The sequence below is a fragment of the Tubulanus polymorphus genome, chromosome 6, assembly GCF_964204645.1.
Source record: "Tubulanus polymorphus chromosome 6, tnTubPoly1.2, whole genome shotgun sequence".
In the NCBI taxonomy this organism is placed as follows: Eukaryota; Metazoa; Nemertea; class Palaeonemertea; order Tubulaniformes; family Tubulanidae; genus Tubulanus; species Tubulanus polymorphus.
This window is the reverse complement of record NC_134030.1, coordinates 12,150,445-12,170,142: the sequence shown is the minus strand read 5'-3', so window position 1 is coordinate 12,170,142 and position 19,698 is coordinate 12,150,445. Positions and strand designations below refer to the sequence as shown.

The following is a 19,698-nucleotide window of genomic DNA, read 5'->3' as shown; positions in this document are numbered from 1 at the left end:
CATCTGCTACTCATTCTTTAACGCTTTGAATGACATCATAATAAACCCAAATAAAACCAACTAGGGAGGGAAAACAAACAAGCAAACAAAGGGTGGGCAAGTTATCTCTCCGTTCCCGATTGACGATTCGATAGAATCTCAATCAAACTTCGACTTACAGGTAAGTCTCGTTTAATTTAATAATTCTATCTCATCATCAATCTAGGTCACTTTGGATAACATGAGACTTTAAAGCATGATGGTATTCAAAGCCCAACTAAAAGAAATAATGTAAACCACTTCATTATTTTCAAATTCAAGGATATTACAAATATATATATTTTTCCCCTTAATCTGTTGACACAACATCTTTATTATAAAACTTTCCAAAAGTTCCAGCATTCCTCCTACCTACTTTCATAAGTATGTCATCCACTGGCACTCCACTTTTATACATTGCACTCGTTGATGCTGATCTCGTTGAATGCGCCTTAAAAATCGACGTGTCAATCCCCGCTGAACTAAGCGTAGACATTAACCCAACCACTTATAGTTTCCGTACACACAGCACCATGTGGCTTAATGTAACTTATAAACAATGCATCCGTTTCTGCCCGCAAGCTCGGAGTGCGCTGAATATACTCCCGAATATGTCGGACCGGGCATAAATTTTCATTACTAGGGAAACCACTGAACTCCACAGTTTTAACATGCGACCCAGGCTTAGAAGTTTTTAAAACAGAGTCTATATAGAAAACAGCGACATTGTCTGTCAGCGAACACTTAGATGACTTCAGTTTTCTCATGGTTTCCGCTCGCTGACCACTCAATATCAATAACAATGTAACAAGTTTAAATGTCAATGACTTCAGATTTAGTCCTGACAGCTGTAGTGACTCAAAATATTTAATTAAAATATTCACATCCCAGATCTGTACATATCTAGGTAACGCCGGCCGTCTATTAAACACTCCCCGCATAAACCTCCGGACTAACACGTGTTCTCCACATGGCCAACCATCCAGGGTAATAAAAGATGAAAGCGCTGAACGAGCAGAGTTAATGCTACTATAGCCCAAATTATTCTGGAACAACTCAGTAAGATAATCTAATACATCAGCAACATTTGGCGAAAAAACATCGGTGGCTTTTTTATCACAAAAACGTTCCCATCTTTTAATGAACGATCTGTATTGTTTGTTCGTTCCTTCACGCCAAGCGCTGAGTATAATGCCGGTAGCTTCGCTTGAAATCCCTTTATTTCCAAGTGCTTCCCTGAGTACATATATATATATATATGTATAGTATGCTAACCAACTAAATAAGTTCATACAACTGCCACTAGGGAATAAAACAAACACGATATTCTCATTATTCTCGAAGTTATTTTCCCTAAACTTGGTACATTTGTACTCCGCACTTAGTAGCCATGTGGGTCAACGTATCCATGATATGTGCTGACCTCTAGGTGGCGCTCCTTCAAAATAGGGCTGCGTTATGAACTGATTTCAGTGAAATCATTTGCAAGCTTTCTGGTACGACATTTAATCCAGCTAGGCACAAACCGGTTATCGCTGCTTTGCAACTATATTTATTATTTTTACTTTTCATATATAGACAAGTGTTAAAGTAACTGCTCAGAAACAAATTTCTCCACATGTTTTGCAGCAAAAGGCAAATTTGACACTAGCCTATAGTTGTTTAAGACATGTTCAGGAACAAGATCAGGCTTTTTTATGAGCAGTCTAATGAGACCATGTTTATATTTCACTGGCATTTCTCAAGACGTCAGTGAACAATTTATTATTCGAGTGAATTTTAGTTATTTTGGTGACAACGTCAATGCGCTTCTTCAGAATAGGCATGGGTAGTTGATCCAGCTCGCAATGTTTATAGAAGATTTTCTTTTTAACATCAGCACCTGAAACTTCAGAGAAAGTGCGATTACATAATTTTTCTGATGGTTTAGGATCTAAAGTGTTGCATAATTTAGCTATTTATCCCCTGAAGAAGGTGATAAAGGGAAAATGCTGTCATAATTGAACTTTCCGTGATTTCTTAACCAGAAGAAACTTAAGTATATATAACCACCCGAGATCTGACTTATCGAAAAAAGTTGCTCGAAGAATCCGTTAATTAGTCATATATTTATCCTTCTCTCCGTGCTCATAGTTCACATACAACCCGCGGTGGCATATTCATGATGTTAACTATGACAATCAACACAAGCACGTGTGCACGCTAGTATGCTAGTATAATTGATAAAATAAACAGCATTTGTTCACCGTGTTCACAGATCTACAGCGCTACTCACTTATATACCATTATCATGCCCTATACAACGGTAGCAACTGTATACCATAGTAAGAGTTTATTAATTCAAATCACTCCCAAAGTGATAAAATATCGCATGAAATGTCTAGTGAAATGACTGGTAGCCGCGAGCGTCTGTCAGAGATGACAGAAACATGCACCTGCTTACATAAACAATAACAGTGAGCACGTGCTGAAATTGCCGATTATTTTAAGTCGTATTTCTCAGTAATGGCTGAACGAAAATTCAAACCAGTTGCATATTTGATATTTGTGAATATATCACATTTGAGAATAACTTTTACATGATATTCTATTATATTTTTATTATTATGGTAATAATTATATATATTAGTAGTAAGTTACACAACAGCACCATTATTGCAGAGCAATAATCGTACCACGAAAACTTGTTTGTTATACGGGCAGCACCAGCATTATTTGCGAGCAGAAATCGTACCATGAGAGCTAATTAGTTACATAAACAGCACCAATATTACAGTGCAATAGTTGTGAATTACACAAAAGCACCCAAATTGCTATGACACAGCAGTCAGTCTACCGAGGCTAGTTAAGCAGCACCATTTTTACCTTGCAGCAGTTATTACTTAAATAATCAGCAGTTTTAAGCAGTAAGTAATATCAAGCACCCCTAAAAGAAATTGCATATGAGAATACCTAGAAATTTATTTAGGTAAATATATAAGTATGTATATACACTGTACAACCATATGATTAAGATGAGACCTTGAAAGACAATGATATAAGTTAAATCTTCCAGAACTGATAATGAAAGCTTCCAATTGTTTTAATAGAGAAGTTCTCCAGCAGAACCAATAGAGAAGGTCCAGCAAAGATTAACTTCATCAAACCCGAGTAGGGTATCAGAGCTGAAGGTGCTAGCACCATGATCCTTTATAACGGACATCCTAAACTCTGGTCTATTGACAGTGTCTAGGTATAAAGAGTTCTTCCAATTGAGTGAAAGGATTCCAACAGTTTAATTTTAATTTGACGTGTAGTTGATGGGTTAGATTGAACTTCAATAACCATCTGCTCAAGTACTAATTGAATTGCCAAAAGTTCAGCTAGAAGAATGTAGCCTCTGGCAGATACAGCTTTTTTAAGCTCTAGATGGTTATTGCCCAGAAATATTACAGCACCCGAACCACAAGGGCCTGGGTTACTGAGACAGGAACCGTCCATAAAAGCAACAGCTGTTTCCTCTGGATCAACATTTTTCCATATTTATCGATTAGGTCCCTAGCCAGAGCTGCTTCTTCTAGGCTCCTTGATTTAGATGAGCCCAAAGCATCCCAATAGTCGGGTTTAGCCACTGTATGGCTAAGGCATTCAGGCTCAAACATGGGCTCGGGTTGTATTCTCGAGAGGTCAATTTTGTTTTGTTTGAGCGCTTGGTGAGCTAAATAGAGCCCTTTGCTCATTGAATTGTGACTGAATTTGTGGGCCTCGTAGCAGCATACCAGTTGATTTTTCAGAGGATGTGAATCATCTTTACCAGAGATCTTGGCTACATCTCTGATGAGAAGTTCAGAGAGTCATAGATCCACAGGCAGTATATGTGCTGCCACCTCCATAGCTTCTAGGCTGGCAGTTGCTGGTAGGCAGAAACGGAGAGAAAGAGCTTTTTACGATTACGATTAACGCACATATTGATACTATATTCATATGTTATTTACATTATTAGTATTATCATTATTGTTAAGCATTTCCATGTATTAAGAGATATGAAATATTATGAAACGTTCCTTATGAAATTAGTATGAATGTAGATATAAACATGATTATGAAATATGTGACTTATATCAGGGTGACACTTGACACAACCAATTTAACAAAACAGGATCTCTAGTATCCCACATATTACCATGCTTACATTCACCATCATGCGATGGCACTAGTTTTGCAGGAAGAGGTTTTCCAATAAGCCGATGCCTTAAAACTTCTTGTTGCAGTGTAGATAGCAGATATCTTATTGCATTCTGTGAAATGATATTCACCGGTACTGATGTGATGCTGTCTGCCTCCATAACTTTGGCCACAGGAAAATCATTTCCATTTTCACCACACCAATCCTTAAACCTTGTAATGTGATCACAATTTTGGTTATATTTACATTTTTGACATACAAAATATTTCACCATACTGTTCCATACAATAACAGCTTTGCTTTCGGATAGTACAACAAACACAACCAATGGTTTGCTTGACAAGCAATGAATACCAATTTCTTCTTCTGCATCTGATTTGTCATGACAATCGGGATATAGCCTGTGGGGATATAGCCTGTGTACTGCATAGCAATGATTACAGTAATTAAAGATTTGTCTAAATAATCCAGTAGTCCCAATAATTCCCTTGTCAGCTTAGTACTGATGTTACTCAAAGATGACTGGTTTTTTAATCCTCTGGAACAATTGCAGATTAGCACATGAACAGACAAGCCAGATGAATCAGTAAAAGCTGTGCTTGTTAACACGTTCGCTGCCGACTACGAGTATACTCGTAGTCTGCCGACTACGAGTATACTCGTAGTCATGGTTACCGCGAGTCCGACATTGCAATACGCAAATACCTATTTAAAATAACTCAAATTTTATTTGTTTGACAAACTTGACTTTTGTCATTACAAATGAACTAATGCCAGTACAAAGATTACAATAGTCCAGTAGTCACAATTTGTTTTCTACTGATTTTCATGATATTCTTTGAAACATTGACCAACACAAAGGGCGGGCTTGACATTACATTCCACACAGTAGAATCGTGTCTCCTTGCGTACTTTTTTTGCGGTACAGACTCGGCAAGGCTTTGTTGGGTGGCTTTTTTCTCGGTTGCTGAAATACTCTGCCAAAATTGCGCTGTTTCTGTTTTGAGGGACACAACGTCATTCCATGGGGTTATTGTTCGACCTCTTGATGTTCAAGCACAAGCCTTTCAAGTATTTTAATGACAGCACTCGCTATGTCATTGCCAGACCTCCCACTTGTAGCCTCACACCCACTGCATCGTCGCTAGTTTTAGAAATTGAATCATTACCCTTAAGATTACACACGTCTAACTTCCTCATCTAGTAGAAAGAGCTAATTTCAGTCTTGGGAAAGGTGATAACATTTTGTAGGTCAAACAAAATGACAAACTTCTCTTCGTAAATGGTTCAGTTAGCCTTTTTATGCATGGCATCCTTTACAGCCCAGTGCACTTGTTGAGACTTCTGAAGGGCATCAGTGAGGCTGCTGTTTTTGGCTGTTCATACTCTACACACTTATCACATCTATCTGCCTTAGGCTTGGAAGAGGATAAAAATCCTTGACGGTGACATCGTTGAGCCTAAGAACTTTATGACCCATTGGGTTTCGGAACTAGGATTCTTGAAGATACCCATGGACTGTTACTCTAATAACCTCATCATCTAGGATTTCACTTTCTAGCTGTTGCTCGACTTTCTGCATGGGAGGGGATTTGTGGTAGGGCTGTTGCGTTAGTGGAGGATGTCCATTGACATTCAAGTAGTTTTTAACCGCCGATGTTTTACCAAAAATACCTGAAAATGAATTCAAAAGATCGCCAAGTTCCTCTTTTTGGCCTTTGTTTAAGTTTTCATTTCCTATCAATGAATAAAGTGGCGAATTAATACATGAATTTGAATCTGGAGAAGCCGACAAATGAATATTTGACAATGATGGAGCTTTTTAAAAATGGAATGAACATGTACCTTTAACATATTGCTTGATGTTGCTTTAGTTCCATTCAAAATATTCATAATAGGGATGAGAACTTGGCCATCTTTAACCGAAAATACGACCCAAACCATCGGTTTGCATATGGAGAGAACGCAACGGTTCAATTAGAGCTGTCGTGCCATTAACCCAGAAGTGCTGTTATCCTACTTGTTTGCTTTATACATGCAATATGCCAGGATTTTCTACTGATCTCATGTCATGCAAGTGCAATGTTGTCTTCCTAAATGCAATATTAACGGTCGAAATCGCTTCCATAAAGACAAAACTGTGAGAAAAAATTGATTCAGGAAGTGAAACGTTGCAAGAAAAGCTTTTCTAGTCATATAAGTAATTTGGAGACTGACACAAATTCCACTAGCCTCTTTCAAGTATAGCTGTAAATATTAACTAGTTTAATTGCATTCTGTGAATCGCAAGGAATCCATCCAGTAAGTACATAATAAGTGGGACTGAGGCTATTTTACAAAATTTCTATCGTGTCACCAAGAGGACAGTATGATCCTGGGCAATTAAAGGCATGGTCTCATCTGAATTATGGAATTGGAAACGCAGTCAATGGCGACATGGCACTGATTGAAGGTTGGGAAATCTCCAAAACCGGTTCAGAACTACTTAAAACACGAACGACGAGTCTTTGGGCTACAGTTGTTCATCACATGCATTTATTCTTATTCTTAAATCAGCGACACGAAACGGACACGGTCAAAACGATTGACTAAAAATATAAAAAATACACTAACACACTGTACCAAAAAGTATGAATACGAGTCTTTTACTAGAAACGACTAAAGCACGTCAGAACCTGGTGCAGGTGGTACATGAAACATACTGTGGCATGCAAGGGAAAAATTGTATCAAAACTTTAGACTTAAGTAACATCGCTAAAATTACAGATATAAAAATGAAACAACCGTCATAGTAAGTCGCAATATTAAGTACTATAAAATAAACGTAAACTTACCGACAGTGAAGCCCTAAGACCTGCGAAAATTGATAAAGAACATCGGAGCGCGGCGGCGACAACCCACGCGACCGGAAATTACTAAAACACAGCAGCCCCGGTAACACTAAATCACAGATAGGACACCGGACCGGACAACTGGCTACTATAATGGCGAGAGGTGTAGACAAACGTATTACACTGATTCTGTATTCACTAATGACCATAACAGTCCACAAAAAGGCAGCACAGTATTGGGTCGGCCTCAGTTTGACTTCCCAAATATTGGATCCATCAGGAATTGTCCATGCGGTATTTGCCCTTATGAAAGGCTCTGTTTAGGTGGAGTTTGGAGCTAATCGTACGGTTTTCAGGGTGTTAGTTCCCTTTTTTGGCAAGAAAAAAGCACCGTTAACATAGATAAATAGGCAATTAGCAATCTTTTGTCATATCACAGAAATAGTTCGTAAAATTCAAAAATAGAAATTGCATGGATTGGTTTGCAAAGTGTATGACTTCCATTGATTTTAGCTCTTCTACCTAGCACTAAGTGTACTCAAACGAGTTCATATCACATCGCCATCCCCTTGAAAAAGGTTACAGGCCAAATTGTATCTGTCTGTGTAGTGTCGGGTCTACTCAAACAAGTTTCTGAACAAACAAGGCATCCAGTTTTTAGCCTGGTTTACTTCATACTAGATGCTGAAGTAATGTATATTTTGATATTTGGACCATCATGAAGAAAGTTTTTGAAAGATTTTTTTTTGTGAGGCGCAGATGATATTGAAAACACCAAAATACCAAAACACCATAATTGTTGGATTTTTGCCTGAGGATTTTGGTTTAGCAGTATGCAAAAAAGATAAAGATGTCTTTCTAAAACATTGATTGTATGAATAATGGTCTGATAATATGATAACTATTAAAAACATATCAAACTTTTTTCATGCTGAGGCTTAAAAACAGTAAAAAGTTGGTACTCTAGGCATGATATAGTATGGCAAGTGAACACTGTGGCACTAGCAGTCGGTACTAAACTTTTCCACGCATTGAGTTAGATTTCCTGTCGGTGAATTTTAAGAAACTTTCATTCATGATGCAGCTCTCTTCACCTGATCACAAGATAACTGCATAATTTAAGTAAAAAAGCTGAAATGCTGAAATTCATGGCTGTCCCGAAAAATGACGATCTCTGTCCCTCAATTTTGAGGGATTCACAGCTCTGATTCAAACGATTACGCCAATCTCCCATGATACTTTTTACAAATGAGAACATTCTCTCAACATGGGCAGTGGTGACTGAGATGGCAAGAATGATACAAGTCAAATTTCTTTGACATAATTGTTTTTCCACAAATCAAAACACTTCTCTGCGCTGTGAATCCTTTTCACATCCATTTTTAATATTTTCGTCGGGGTCGGTTCCTTGTAATTGAAAAAGAGAATGCCAGAGATGACTTGTCTCGGAGAGTGAGAGAGACGGATTAGATCTGACAGCCCTGAAAAGGCAAATTTATTGAACAGGGATCCCAGAGTTCTGCGGATCAGCGGATGTCAGCTGTTTTGCTCGCGATTCTGTAGTCTCCGAGATCAATGTAAATTTGATGTAAAAATAAAGGGGGGGGGGTAGGGTGAGCTCTTCCAATTCGCTATTACAGCATCGTTATTCTTAGCGATGATGGCTAAAGAATCGTTATTCTTAGCGATGATGGCTAAAGAATGACGATGCTCACTTGGTGCCGCTATCATAAGCGTGTTCGTTGTTCTAACGTTAACATTCAAAAAATCAATAGTGCACTATAGAAGGCGAGGTGGTGTGAAAGCGGATAGTGGCGCCGTACGGTTAAGAAGATACACGTGCGTTTAGACAATTCAATGTTAGACAGGCAACCAGTCTATACTCGGAATTTGACAGGCAACCAGTCTATTAGCGGTTACCACAGTCGTTTTCCACTATTCTTCCATTTACACTCTATTTCAAGGAATTCACCGCATTATCCGGATTGATATCTCATTCAACGTTGATGGGATTCGAACCATCTCATTTTCTAACTCACAAGACTAACGCGAAAATCAAGATGGCAGCCCCATGGTGTGACATAATAGATTAAAAAAAGCCGGTAATGCAGTTGCAAAAATACAGTATCTTCATGGAAAACCACTCTCTTGGATGGAAAAAATCTAAAATTCTCTAGCTTCAAGCTCCCCCGCGCTCGGGCACCCACTTCGTTGGTGCTTTGCTGTGATACTGACTTTTCAATTTTCTATACTTCTTGTAACATCAGAAATTTCCGCGGATTTGCTGAAGGCCCTCTGGTATCTCTGAGTGAAAGAAAAGAGGTTAGTCTACTATGTAAAAAGCAATTTACGTGAATATAAGATAATGTTCAGGATGCAAAAATGACTGAAAATTGGCAATACATAGCTAAGAAAATAAATGCACGAAAAAGCGCGTTACTGAGGCAGTTTTGATCAACTGAAAATCAAAATTGTAATATACATGTACTTACTACATATTGCATGAAAAAGGTTCAGCCTTCCAAATTCCTGTTTGATATATGTTCCCGTCCGGTTGTATTTAAGGAAGACGGTGTGTCACGATGTCCATTATTCGGCGTACTGTTTCTTTTATATCCACACCATCATATATACTTAAATAGGAAGCCTGTAAAACACCAGAAGCATTTAGCTAAAATGAATATGCATTGTACATGTATCATATGATTCATGTAATAATTGAATTAATCTTATTGAAATAGTGTGATATCGGGCTTACTATCCAAAATTAAACATCATTTTGGTAGAAGAATCCACATATCACTGGCATGAAATACATTTGCAATTTATGAACATTAAGATTGTTAGCTGTCCTCACTTTCTGATCGGCCAGTAAAGCTTCATTAAAGGCAATATCATCTAACGATGACGCTGGTAACAAGCAGCCGTCAGGCAATGATGAATCTTGCTCCTCGACATTCATATTTTGGAGCACTCTTTCAAGCTGCCATTGCATGTACTTCTGCTCAACTTTCAGTTCTTCCACTGATTTAATGAGACCAAAATTAATGGCACGTTATTCATGCATTAGATAGAATATTTTGTACTGACAAAACCTCACCTCTATATTAGTGTGTATTATCAGTTAAAAAACTCAAACCTGCAGTTAATAACCAAACCAAAATTATTTTAATCAAAAGGACTACATTTCACTATATATTGGTTATTTTATAGAGTTCATCTTTGTGATATTATATGTTTTATTGTGGGCCGTTTAATGTAATGTTTTCATAGCTTCATCTTCATCCACCATAACTGCATTGTTATTGTCAGTTGCATCATTGTTTTCTTGAAATGTATCGAGCGCCTGTGATAGATATGCATCATCGCCACTCGAAATGTCTTGATATCTGTGATTTTAGTTTGGTAACATTTTTATGGACTTCAGTATGAAGAAGTATCATGTCCCTCAGCAGTTCTCCCTAAAACCCCGAGGCTAAATTTTGTGGATTACACTTGCTGGATTGATACAGCGAAAGTTCAGCTCAACGATTTTGTTTTCAGAGCATGTGATTTTGTCACTTATTTTTGATATTTTCTCTTCAACAACATCTGACATCTAAAAGAAATTAGTTGGGTTTGAGAAATTGAGCAAATATATTCGGTCATAATCAAATGTGTTATAATCAGGTAGGGCACCAGTTTAAGCATTTAAATCCCCGCAGAGACATAGGTATTCCTCGTTTGCTTTATGTGAGAAATAATTTCTGCATGTAGTTCTTCTAAACATTGTGTGCCACCGTACTTCCTGCTAGTCTCCGGGGGTAATTATATACCTGCGATCAATAGATTATCGAGGCTAAGCCAAAGTATTAAATTGCTTGTTTTTCCTGTTCTTATAATTTTGTTTGCAAAGCAACTTCTAATCACTATTGCTTTTCCTCCTGACTGGAACCTAGAAATTTTTTCACGATTATTGGTGATTAGGTGGTATCCTAAACTGATAAAACAATTATTCTCCCAATCTTGTTTGGTGTCATCCAGTTTGGTCTCAGTCAAGATGAGAATATCATATGATCTTACAAAATCATGAAATTCTTTTACAAACTCTTTACTTTCAAACCACACACATTGAATTTAACTATGCTAATGTCTTGTTCTAAGCTTGCATCCTATTCTTGAAGTATTGTAGTGAGTCTGTCTCCCGCACCGTAATAGTAATATAATAAGTAACAGGCAAGTAATAGTTAGGTGCATCTTGTTATATTATCTTTAGTTGTAGATATTTCGGCCATTAAGCCTTCTTCGGTACAGCAACAAACAGCTACAGTTATCAGTTACATAGACTTCCATGGAAACACATGTCCATAGTTACGAGATATGATAAATCAGAACAAATTTAATACATTCAATTTTCACATTTGGATAAATACATTTATGACCGTTTATATGTATCGTCTTCCTGATTTAAACCATATGGTCGTAGGGTTCCTAGGTTTTCCATGAGCTGGGATTCTTTAATTCTTCGTTTATGTGTGTTATCAATTGTTATTAGAGCCATTACTGTTATATCATTAATATCATGACCGTTGGAGTTGAAATGTTTACTAATGGGATTAGAGGGGATGTTTTTCCGAATAAGGCGCAAATGTTCTCTGAAACGATCACCTAGTCGACGGGATGTTTCACCGATGTATTTCATGATACATCGAAGGCAAAGAATGCAGTAAATCACATTATCACTAGTGCATGTGAATGAACGACGAATTTGAAATTCAAAATTGTTACCATAAATGTGACTTGATTCAAAAAAATACAGAAAATAAAAATTAGAATCAATAAGTTTATTTATCCTATTCTTGGTTGTTTTCGGTTGCGGTTATACTAGAGTACCATACCAATTGTTACCATAAATGTGACTTGATTAAAAAAAATACAGAAAATAAAAATTAGAATCAATAAGTTTATATCCTATTCTTGGTTGTTTTCGGTTGCGGTTATACTAGAGTCCATTTCTAAGACGCAACGAATGTCAGACAATACACCGCTCAATGGTAAGTTCAGGTTAAATAGCTGTCGTTGTTGGTGCAGTGCGTCGCCATCCTCCGGTGAGGATATACGTGGGCATTTTGGGTCAGGTTTGGAGGACACAGGTTTCTATGGCATATTGTGACTGGATTTTGTTGAGCATAGTTCAGGGTCTCCGAAACGTACAGGATCCTGCGCAGCGCGTAAACACCCCTTTAGTTGGTGTGCTATCCTCGTTCCGTTTCCTCATGTCAGCAGCCAATTCAAAGTCACTACCGTTTCCTCTATATGGTTTGTTATCTACGAATAGATTTCCGTGCCAATTAAAGTAGGCTTTGTGCCCTGCTTTAATTGCTGCCTTTTTAATTGGTAACTTTTTCGCGAATCTTGGTGGCTGTTTCTCGGCTATGGTCTTCACTTGATATTCCACTGTTTTTAAGTTTGAAGGCGTTTCGCCTAACACACTCACCGTCGGAATAATTGACAAACCAGGCTATAATGGACCGTTCTCTTCAACCGTTTTCCTGTAGAGTCTGTGAACCCTCTGGAATGGTTATCAGGGCCATCTATTTTTAGGGACATAAGACAAACTCAGTTCTATTGCCAATCTAACAATTTAAGACCAGTCTTAAGATTTAAGACCACTTTTGTACATAAGTCACGACTGTGCAACTGCATACCGGGAGTTTATTTTTTCAGCATTTTTCTTTGTAGTTTCAGAGGCTGTACTTGCTATTTCGACTGCTTTTTGCAGATTTCTCCTAATTTCGTCCTATGCATTTGATGCTGTTTTGTTGGCCTGAAGGTCACCCTTCACATTGGCGACTCGGATAGAAGCTATAGAATCAGATAATATATCCACTTTGGTATTCAGTTCTGGTAGTACACTGACATTTTTTAATACTTCTTGGAGTAAGTTTTTCTATTCTGTTACAGTTCGAGCAGTTTGCTCCTTCGTCGGGTTTTTTTAATTTTGACCACTCATAATGTATACAGTTTGCACAATTCACACGCGAATTTTCCAAGCATGATGAGTGATCACCATATCAGCTGTGTATACGGCGCACTGATTTAGACAATTTATTAACGAAAATATCGAAATTCATAAATGTTTTATACAGCAACAGTTCTGCTCATAAAGTAGTGGGAGTTCATTAGAGCCCCAAAACTATCCTCAAACATACCAGTTTATGCAAGCTCCTCACCAAAACCAATTTTCAGAGAAAATCCAGGTTTAAGGTAGAGAAACTTCAATGCGGCTCCTACTATCTATCTCGTGATATACCTTTTTACTAGATCATAAATGGCTTGGTTTGCGGCCAGGGTTTGTGTTGGCGATAGCTTCAGCGTGTGGCAATTAAACCCTGGCAAGCGAGAATACTAGACTGAATTTATCAATCATTCTTCATAGCAAAGTACATGTACATATATATTACCTTAGCGACAAAATTTACACCTTCTGGTAAATTTAGCACATATTTTAAGTAGTTGGCAATGTTGTCTTCAATCGCTTTAATTTTTGTGTCTTTGTAGCTTTTCCTACAAAAAAAGGAATGTTGTAGAATTGGTTTCGGTATATTACATAAGGCTCACATATAGGCATTTATAACTTTTTGGTGCAACCCATACCTTTGTTGGAGTATGTCCATGGCATGTTGGTAATTTGCATTTGTCATTGGTAGTCTTATATTGCTCTACTTGTGTCGTCGTTCACTTGCACTCATAGATACTGAAATTTCTGTACATTGGTTAATTTCCATCATAATCGACAGCTGACAACATTCAGGTTTTTCAAGACATTCAAAGAAAACAGAAGTTCTGACTACAGAAAAATTCAGCCAGATCTTTCACTACCAAGTACAGGCATTTAATTCTTGATGGCAGGTACATAATTTTTAGGCCAGTCGTAGGCTGAGCCTATTACTATACAAATGGAGCGAATTTAAATGACATGGTTTCCAGAGTAAAGGCACTTTTACTGTGCAACTGAGCATATATTCATACAAATCATTCATTAGAGCATTATCCATTCTCCAAACTCTACATAGCTGAATTTTGAAAGAGGGCCTAGTTAAAATTTATATGAGCTTTTTTGCGAATATCTGATTGCAAAAATATTGGTTTTGAAAAGCCAATCAGAAAGCAAAGACTCCTCTATGATTGGCTCAGCCGCAAAAAATCAGCAGGTGTTCACGTGAACCCGCGGTATCGTCTACCGTTTTACTTCCGGGTTTTATTTTCAGATCTAAAATTGTATTTCAAGATCGATTTCTGTGAAAGCTTTAGTTGATTTGGTTTTTGGGAGGAATATCTTTATCAGCACTACAGAAAATATCATTGACCATTGTGCAAATACCGGGAAAATTAGCTTTTTCTTAAATCGGATAGATGACCCTGATATGCTAATTAGCCATGTGCTCGAACTACAAATTCAATCAAATTTTATTCGCTAAGAAAATATCAAATCCAATTCAATTTTACTTTATTGAACAAATAAAAACATCAAATCCAATTCAATTTTGTTTAATTGACCAAATTTCAGAAAATTCAATTCTATTCCGCATTAAAGTCAATAAGACCAGGGGAAAAGATTTATCTGAGGTATTTGTTCTGCCAGATCCAGTCGCTGTCTGTGCTACTTTTGTATTCTAGGATTATATTGTGAAAATTATTAGGTATTGACTCTAGGCTGGGAGTGTAATTCGACAAATTTAACCCGCAGAATGCATCATCCATCATTTGCCATTTTATGAAAAGCTGACTGGCTACTGGCCATAGTGCCCCTTGGGGTTCTTGTTTTTCTTTTGGCATGAGTCTAACATCTTGGATGTAAAAAAATTTCAAAAGCTTCTACTTGGCATGATACATAAAAATCCCTTCCTATGGCACCTCTAGAGTCTCAAAAATTCCTTCTGGAAAATTCCCGACAGCCAGGGTTTTGATTGCTTGATATTCGACAAATTTTGCTAGGCCTCGAGTCTCGTGTAGTATTCTTACATTCTTGCTATTGGCCGCAACAGTTGCTGTTGTAGTCGATTGTTGTCCCTTGTTGTAGTGTAGCTGAGGAGGTTCTGGTGCTGCTGGTGACTGGAGTTGTGTCGTTAGAATAAGAAATACGGGTAAAATTGGGCCTAGTAGAAGTAGGTGTTACAGTGCCTTACACAGTGCCTTACACTATATGGGTCTATGGTCCAAGGTGGGCCATTTGAAAAGTACCCAAAATTTTCTGCTTAGTATAAATTATGATGTCCACCACTGAATACATGAAAATTTTTCAAATAGACTAAAACCTTATAATATGAATCCTTGTCATGTATTTGATCTCTCCTCCAAAAATTACTGAAAAATATTAAAAAATAAAGAAATTACAACAATTTTAGAATTTTTGAAAAATTATTCAGAATCCCGTAATTCAACCGTCCAATATAGGATACAATCAGACAACAAATTTTTAAAGTTCAATTTGTTGATTAAACTTATTTACAACACCACAGTTAACTGTCTTAGTCTTTTCTTAGTCTTTTCAATGCAGCTGGCTTGCCAGCTTTATCAGGATCATTATTTAAGTAGTCCTCTTCGTAATGCCAGCGACGGAAACATGGATCTGGACACATTCGTACACAGCAAACTCCACATATGTAACGGGTTTCGCACCTCTGCTTGTGGACCTTACAATGTGATTTTGTTGGTTGTAGAGCAGGAGCATGTTCGTGGCCTCAATTGAAGCGAACTCCCATGGCTTGATCTAGTAACTGAATCCGGAACTGAGGCCCTGATGAACGGAAACTTCGGCCGCCAACTAATATTGTGGGTCTCGATATCGTGGGTCTCGTGTTTCAAGAACGCATAATCGTCAGGTTTCATTATTTTAGTAACGGCAGATTTTTTGTCTGTAAACAGCTTCGGACCACCTCGTGCGGCACGCAGGGTTCCACATGCTTCCCATTTGCGATCTGCTAATCGTACGAATACCTCTAAACTGGAAAACCAGTTATCCATAAATATCTAGTATCCGAGATTATCATTCGGCGTCACAGTATCCAAAACAGTTCTGATCAGTTTTTGCCCATCAGGAATGGTTCTGTTAGCTTGTGATAACTGCATGTTACAAACATAACCTGTCTTAGCTTCACTAAGCATAAACACTTTGAGACCAAAACGTATTGGCTTGTTCTTCCTGAAAATTCGGCCTGGCGTTCAGCCTTTCGATTTTATCATTGATTCGTCGATTGATAATTGCCTCAGTGGCTGATAAACCTCACGAAATCTTTGAGGAAAATAGTCAAAGTAACGCACTTTATAGTACTTATCATAAAGCAAATCGTTTTTATCGGGTGCTTGCCGTTCATCAAAGAAATGGAGATATCGAAGGATTTGGACGAACCGGTCACGCGGGAACACATCCACGAGATTCAGACAATATGTCAAGTTGTGGCGTCTGCTTCATATTTGTTTTATATTTCCCCTTATTTGCACAAGGCTCACTGCAATAATAAGGCCAAGAAAACTTTTCAAAAAGTTCATTGACAGTTAGATCTTTCCATGCCGTTTCATTTTTGTTTGGAGACGATGCAAATTTCGCAGCCTGATTACGGTTGGTTTCGTTTACTTTAAACTGGTAAACAGCATCTGTGAAAAAAATTTCAAAGTACTCGGATGCTAAGTTCACTGTACTAAGATCAATGTTTGGGCCTGTATTCCCCACTCTGAACCTCAAATCAGTAGGCACAGTTATTGCATTAGTCCAGTTATCATTGGAAAGTTCATCCGAAAATTCAATTTGAGCACCAAGGGGTTGCTGGGGTCCATCCCCAGCCCTGTTCATTTCATGGGGGGCCTGTTCATTTAACTGACCAGTTTCACTTTCAATGACGAGCTGTTAGTGTTATCGCCATGTTCTGACGCTGATTCTTCATTAGATACGGTTAAATCTGCAGCCGTGTCAACAAAATCAGGATCGTTATCTAATGACTCATCTCCGGAAGAACTTGCCGAATTTGATGACGAACGGTCATCAGCAAATCTCTCGAAAATGTTTCTACGACGTTTAATACGCCATTTTAATACAATTGTTTGATGTCTCTGTAACAAATTAAGCCAAAAATAACCGCTAGATGTCACCACCGGACGAGGTTATATGGCGGGCTGTGAAGCTATGCTCCATGGCGTAGACCGCCACTATTACACTTTTTACAACCTACGCCATATGGCCTCGCTCGGCACCAAAGGGTTAAGATAACTAAATGAAATTCTATGGATGGGTTATCCTAGAGACCGTGGGTAACTGATTAGATTTCGGGCCCTGTAGGTCAAAGGTCCAGGTCACCAGGAGCTGTTTTGTATTTTTTATTTCTGGGCTCTTAATTCATAAACGGTATAAGATAACTTTTTGAAATTTTATGGATGGGTTACCCCTAGAGACCGTTAGTGACCAATTAGATATTAAGTCCTATGGGTCAAAGGTCAAGGTCACCGGAAGCCTATTGCATTTTTCATTTCCTGCTTTCATGATTAGGTCGACATACGCTCGCGGTGTATTTTACACTGATGTTGGGGCATCAGTCGTCTTCAGCGACATTCTAGTTGTAATAGTAATTCATAAGATTTATATATTTTTCTCTATCAAGAGAGATATTTTATTTTAGATATGAAATAAATGTAAGTTTCCTTACCAGCAGGTATCTGATCCTCTTCCAGAGTTTGATCCATTTCTTTCCTAATCCGCTTTCTTTACCCGATTTTGATACGCCCAATGGAGCTGGGATGAGAAAAAAAGATGAACGACTAGAACACATTGAAAAAAGAATTATTGCTGCTCAGCGAGAATACACAATTCTAACCCTAGACTGGAACCCTCCTAATAGATGTACAAAAGTACTGTAGTAGTAGCAGCACGATCAGCACTAATACGAGAATAGTTGGCTATTTATATTGGTTTAGGTCTCTGGAAAGAATGGAAAAATTTAACAAGTACAATCCCTCAATTTATGGAGCATTCAAATACGAAATTTCTTGATATTAACTTACTTGCATCTGTTTGTTTATCAAAGAGTGAAGAAATTTTCATCTGCTTTTCCGCCATTATTATGTAAACGAACTACGCCATATAACTCCCGGAAAGGTCACCCATATTAAGACTGGTCGACGACATGCTGAGGAGTTTGACAGGCAACCAGTCTATATGTATAAAGTGGCTTGAAAAAATTCTATGCTAGGCAAAAAAAAGGGGGCACGCGCTGCGTGCGCCCCCGTCTGGATCCGCCACTGATCGTTAATGCGCACCTAGCAACAAACTATGCAAATATGGTAAAAGCCTGAACCTGTACTCAAATTGGCATGTGCCCGAGATTCTTGGTCAAACAAGCACTAGCCCATTTGGCACCTGTATGAATTGTTCATAATGGGCCAAAAATACTTGTGTGACGACAGCTCTTGTCTTGATATTTGATTAAAAATCGGTTAGGGGCATAGGATATTGAAATTGCCAGTCATGTGGGAATGTGCATCCCTAAGACCCTTTGTTTAATTGTGGTTGTTTATCAGCTCATCAGTTAGTTAAACATAAGTTTGAATGTTTATTTATTTTCATTTTCAGCCAGAACATAAAATTCAATCAAGTGATGGACCACTTAAGATTCACCTACAAATGGTGCCAAAAATGCTAGGACCCTTGGTTCATGACTGGGCAAGAAATGCCTTTGTTGTTTCTTTTAAGGTTTGTATTTTCATTTTTCCTAATGTTGAAATGCTTAGAATCATTCAAATTGAAGTTGAAGTTTCATTGGAGCAAATTGAGTGTTCAAGATTTTTCTTGAGACCATGCATACATGAGATATTCATTCGGCAATACAGTACGCTATTGCACTGACCCCTCCTCAATGCATACATATAAATGAATGACCCCTTTTTGCACTTTGTCCATTCGTTTCTCTATCAGTAGATGGAATTCAATTATTTGGGAGGTTTTGAAGATACTTCAAAAGATTGTCTTGATTTTTGGTTAAGATGCATCTACCCTAGAAAGCTTGTAGCTCCCTAATGGTTTGTCATTTCTTATTGATATATGTGATGGGTATACTTTCAAAGGATCTTTAACATAATAAATGTTGTCATCTTGTGTCATCAGTCCTCATTCATAGATGGAAAAAGTTTTTTTGATGTAAATATTGACAGGTTTTACCTCACTGTCCTGATATTTGATAATTGTTAGCACTGCTATAGGATAACATCTCCTCACATGAAGTTTTTTGTTTGGCCACCAGGGGAGTTGAATATTGAATGATATACAATTTGTCTGTTTTGTCTGGTACCTATGTGCATTTTGTAAATGCAATCATTTGCAAAATTGTAGCTCATGACATGTTCTATGATTGTGGTAAGCATAAAAGCCATTGGTTTTTGTGTATAGTCATCGTTGGGTAGCAGTATTTGTGCATGGTCATATAAGAGCCTGAAAATCCAACTTTCTCATAGTCGAAGTATTTGCTGTCTCAAAACATCCGACATAAATGTAGTTTATTGTACTTAAAAATCTATAGTAACTTTGCTTTTCAGTTAGAAACTGATACCTCACTTTTGTTAAGCAAGTCTAAACAAGCTTTAGAAAAATATCAGCATCAGGTAAATAGAACTGTTGAGAATATCAGAATAATCGCTTTCAGCATGCAATTTGAATAA

General features: G+C 37.7%; 1 protein-coding gene across 2 annotated transcripts in view; it reads left to right on the top strand.

The window, feature by feature from the left end:
- The window catches only part of LOC141906752 (phosphopantothenate--cysteine ligase-like), a 39,404-nt gene that overhangs the window by 19,432 nt on the left and 274 nt on the right, over positions 1-19,698 (top strand). For both annotated transcript variants that reach the window (XM_074796077.1, XM_074796078.1), the window contains 2 exons: positions 18,617-18,736; positions 19,576-19,641. In XM_074796077.1, coding sequence (XP_074652178.1) covers positions 18,617-18,736; positions 19,576-19,641 — 186 coding nt within the window. The remainder of the gene's footprint in view (positions 1-18,616; positions 18,737-19,575; positions 19,642-19,698) is intronic.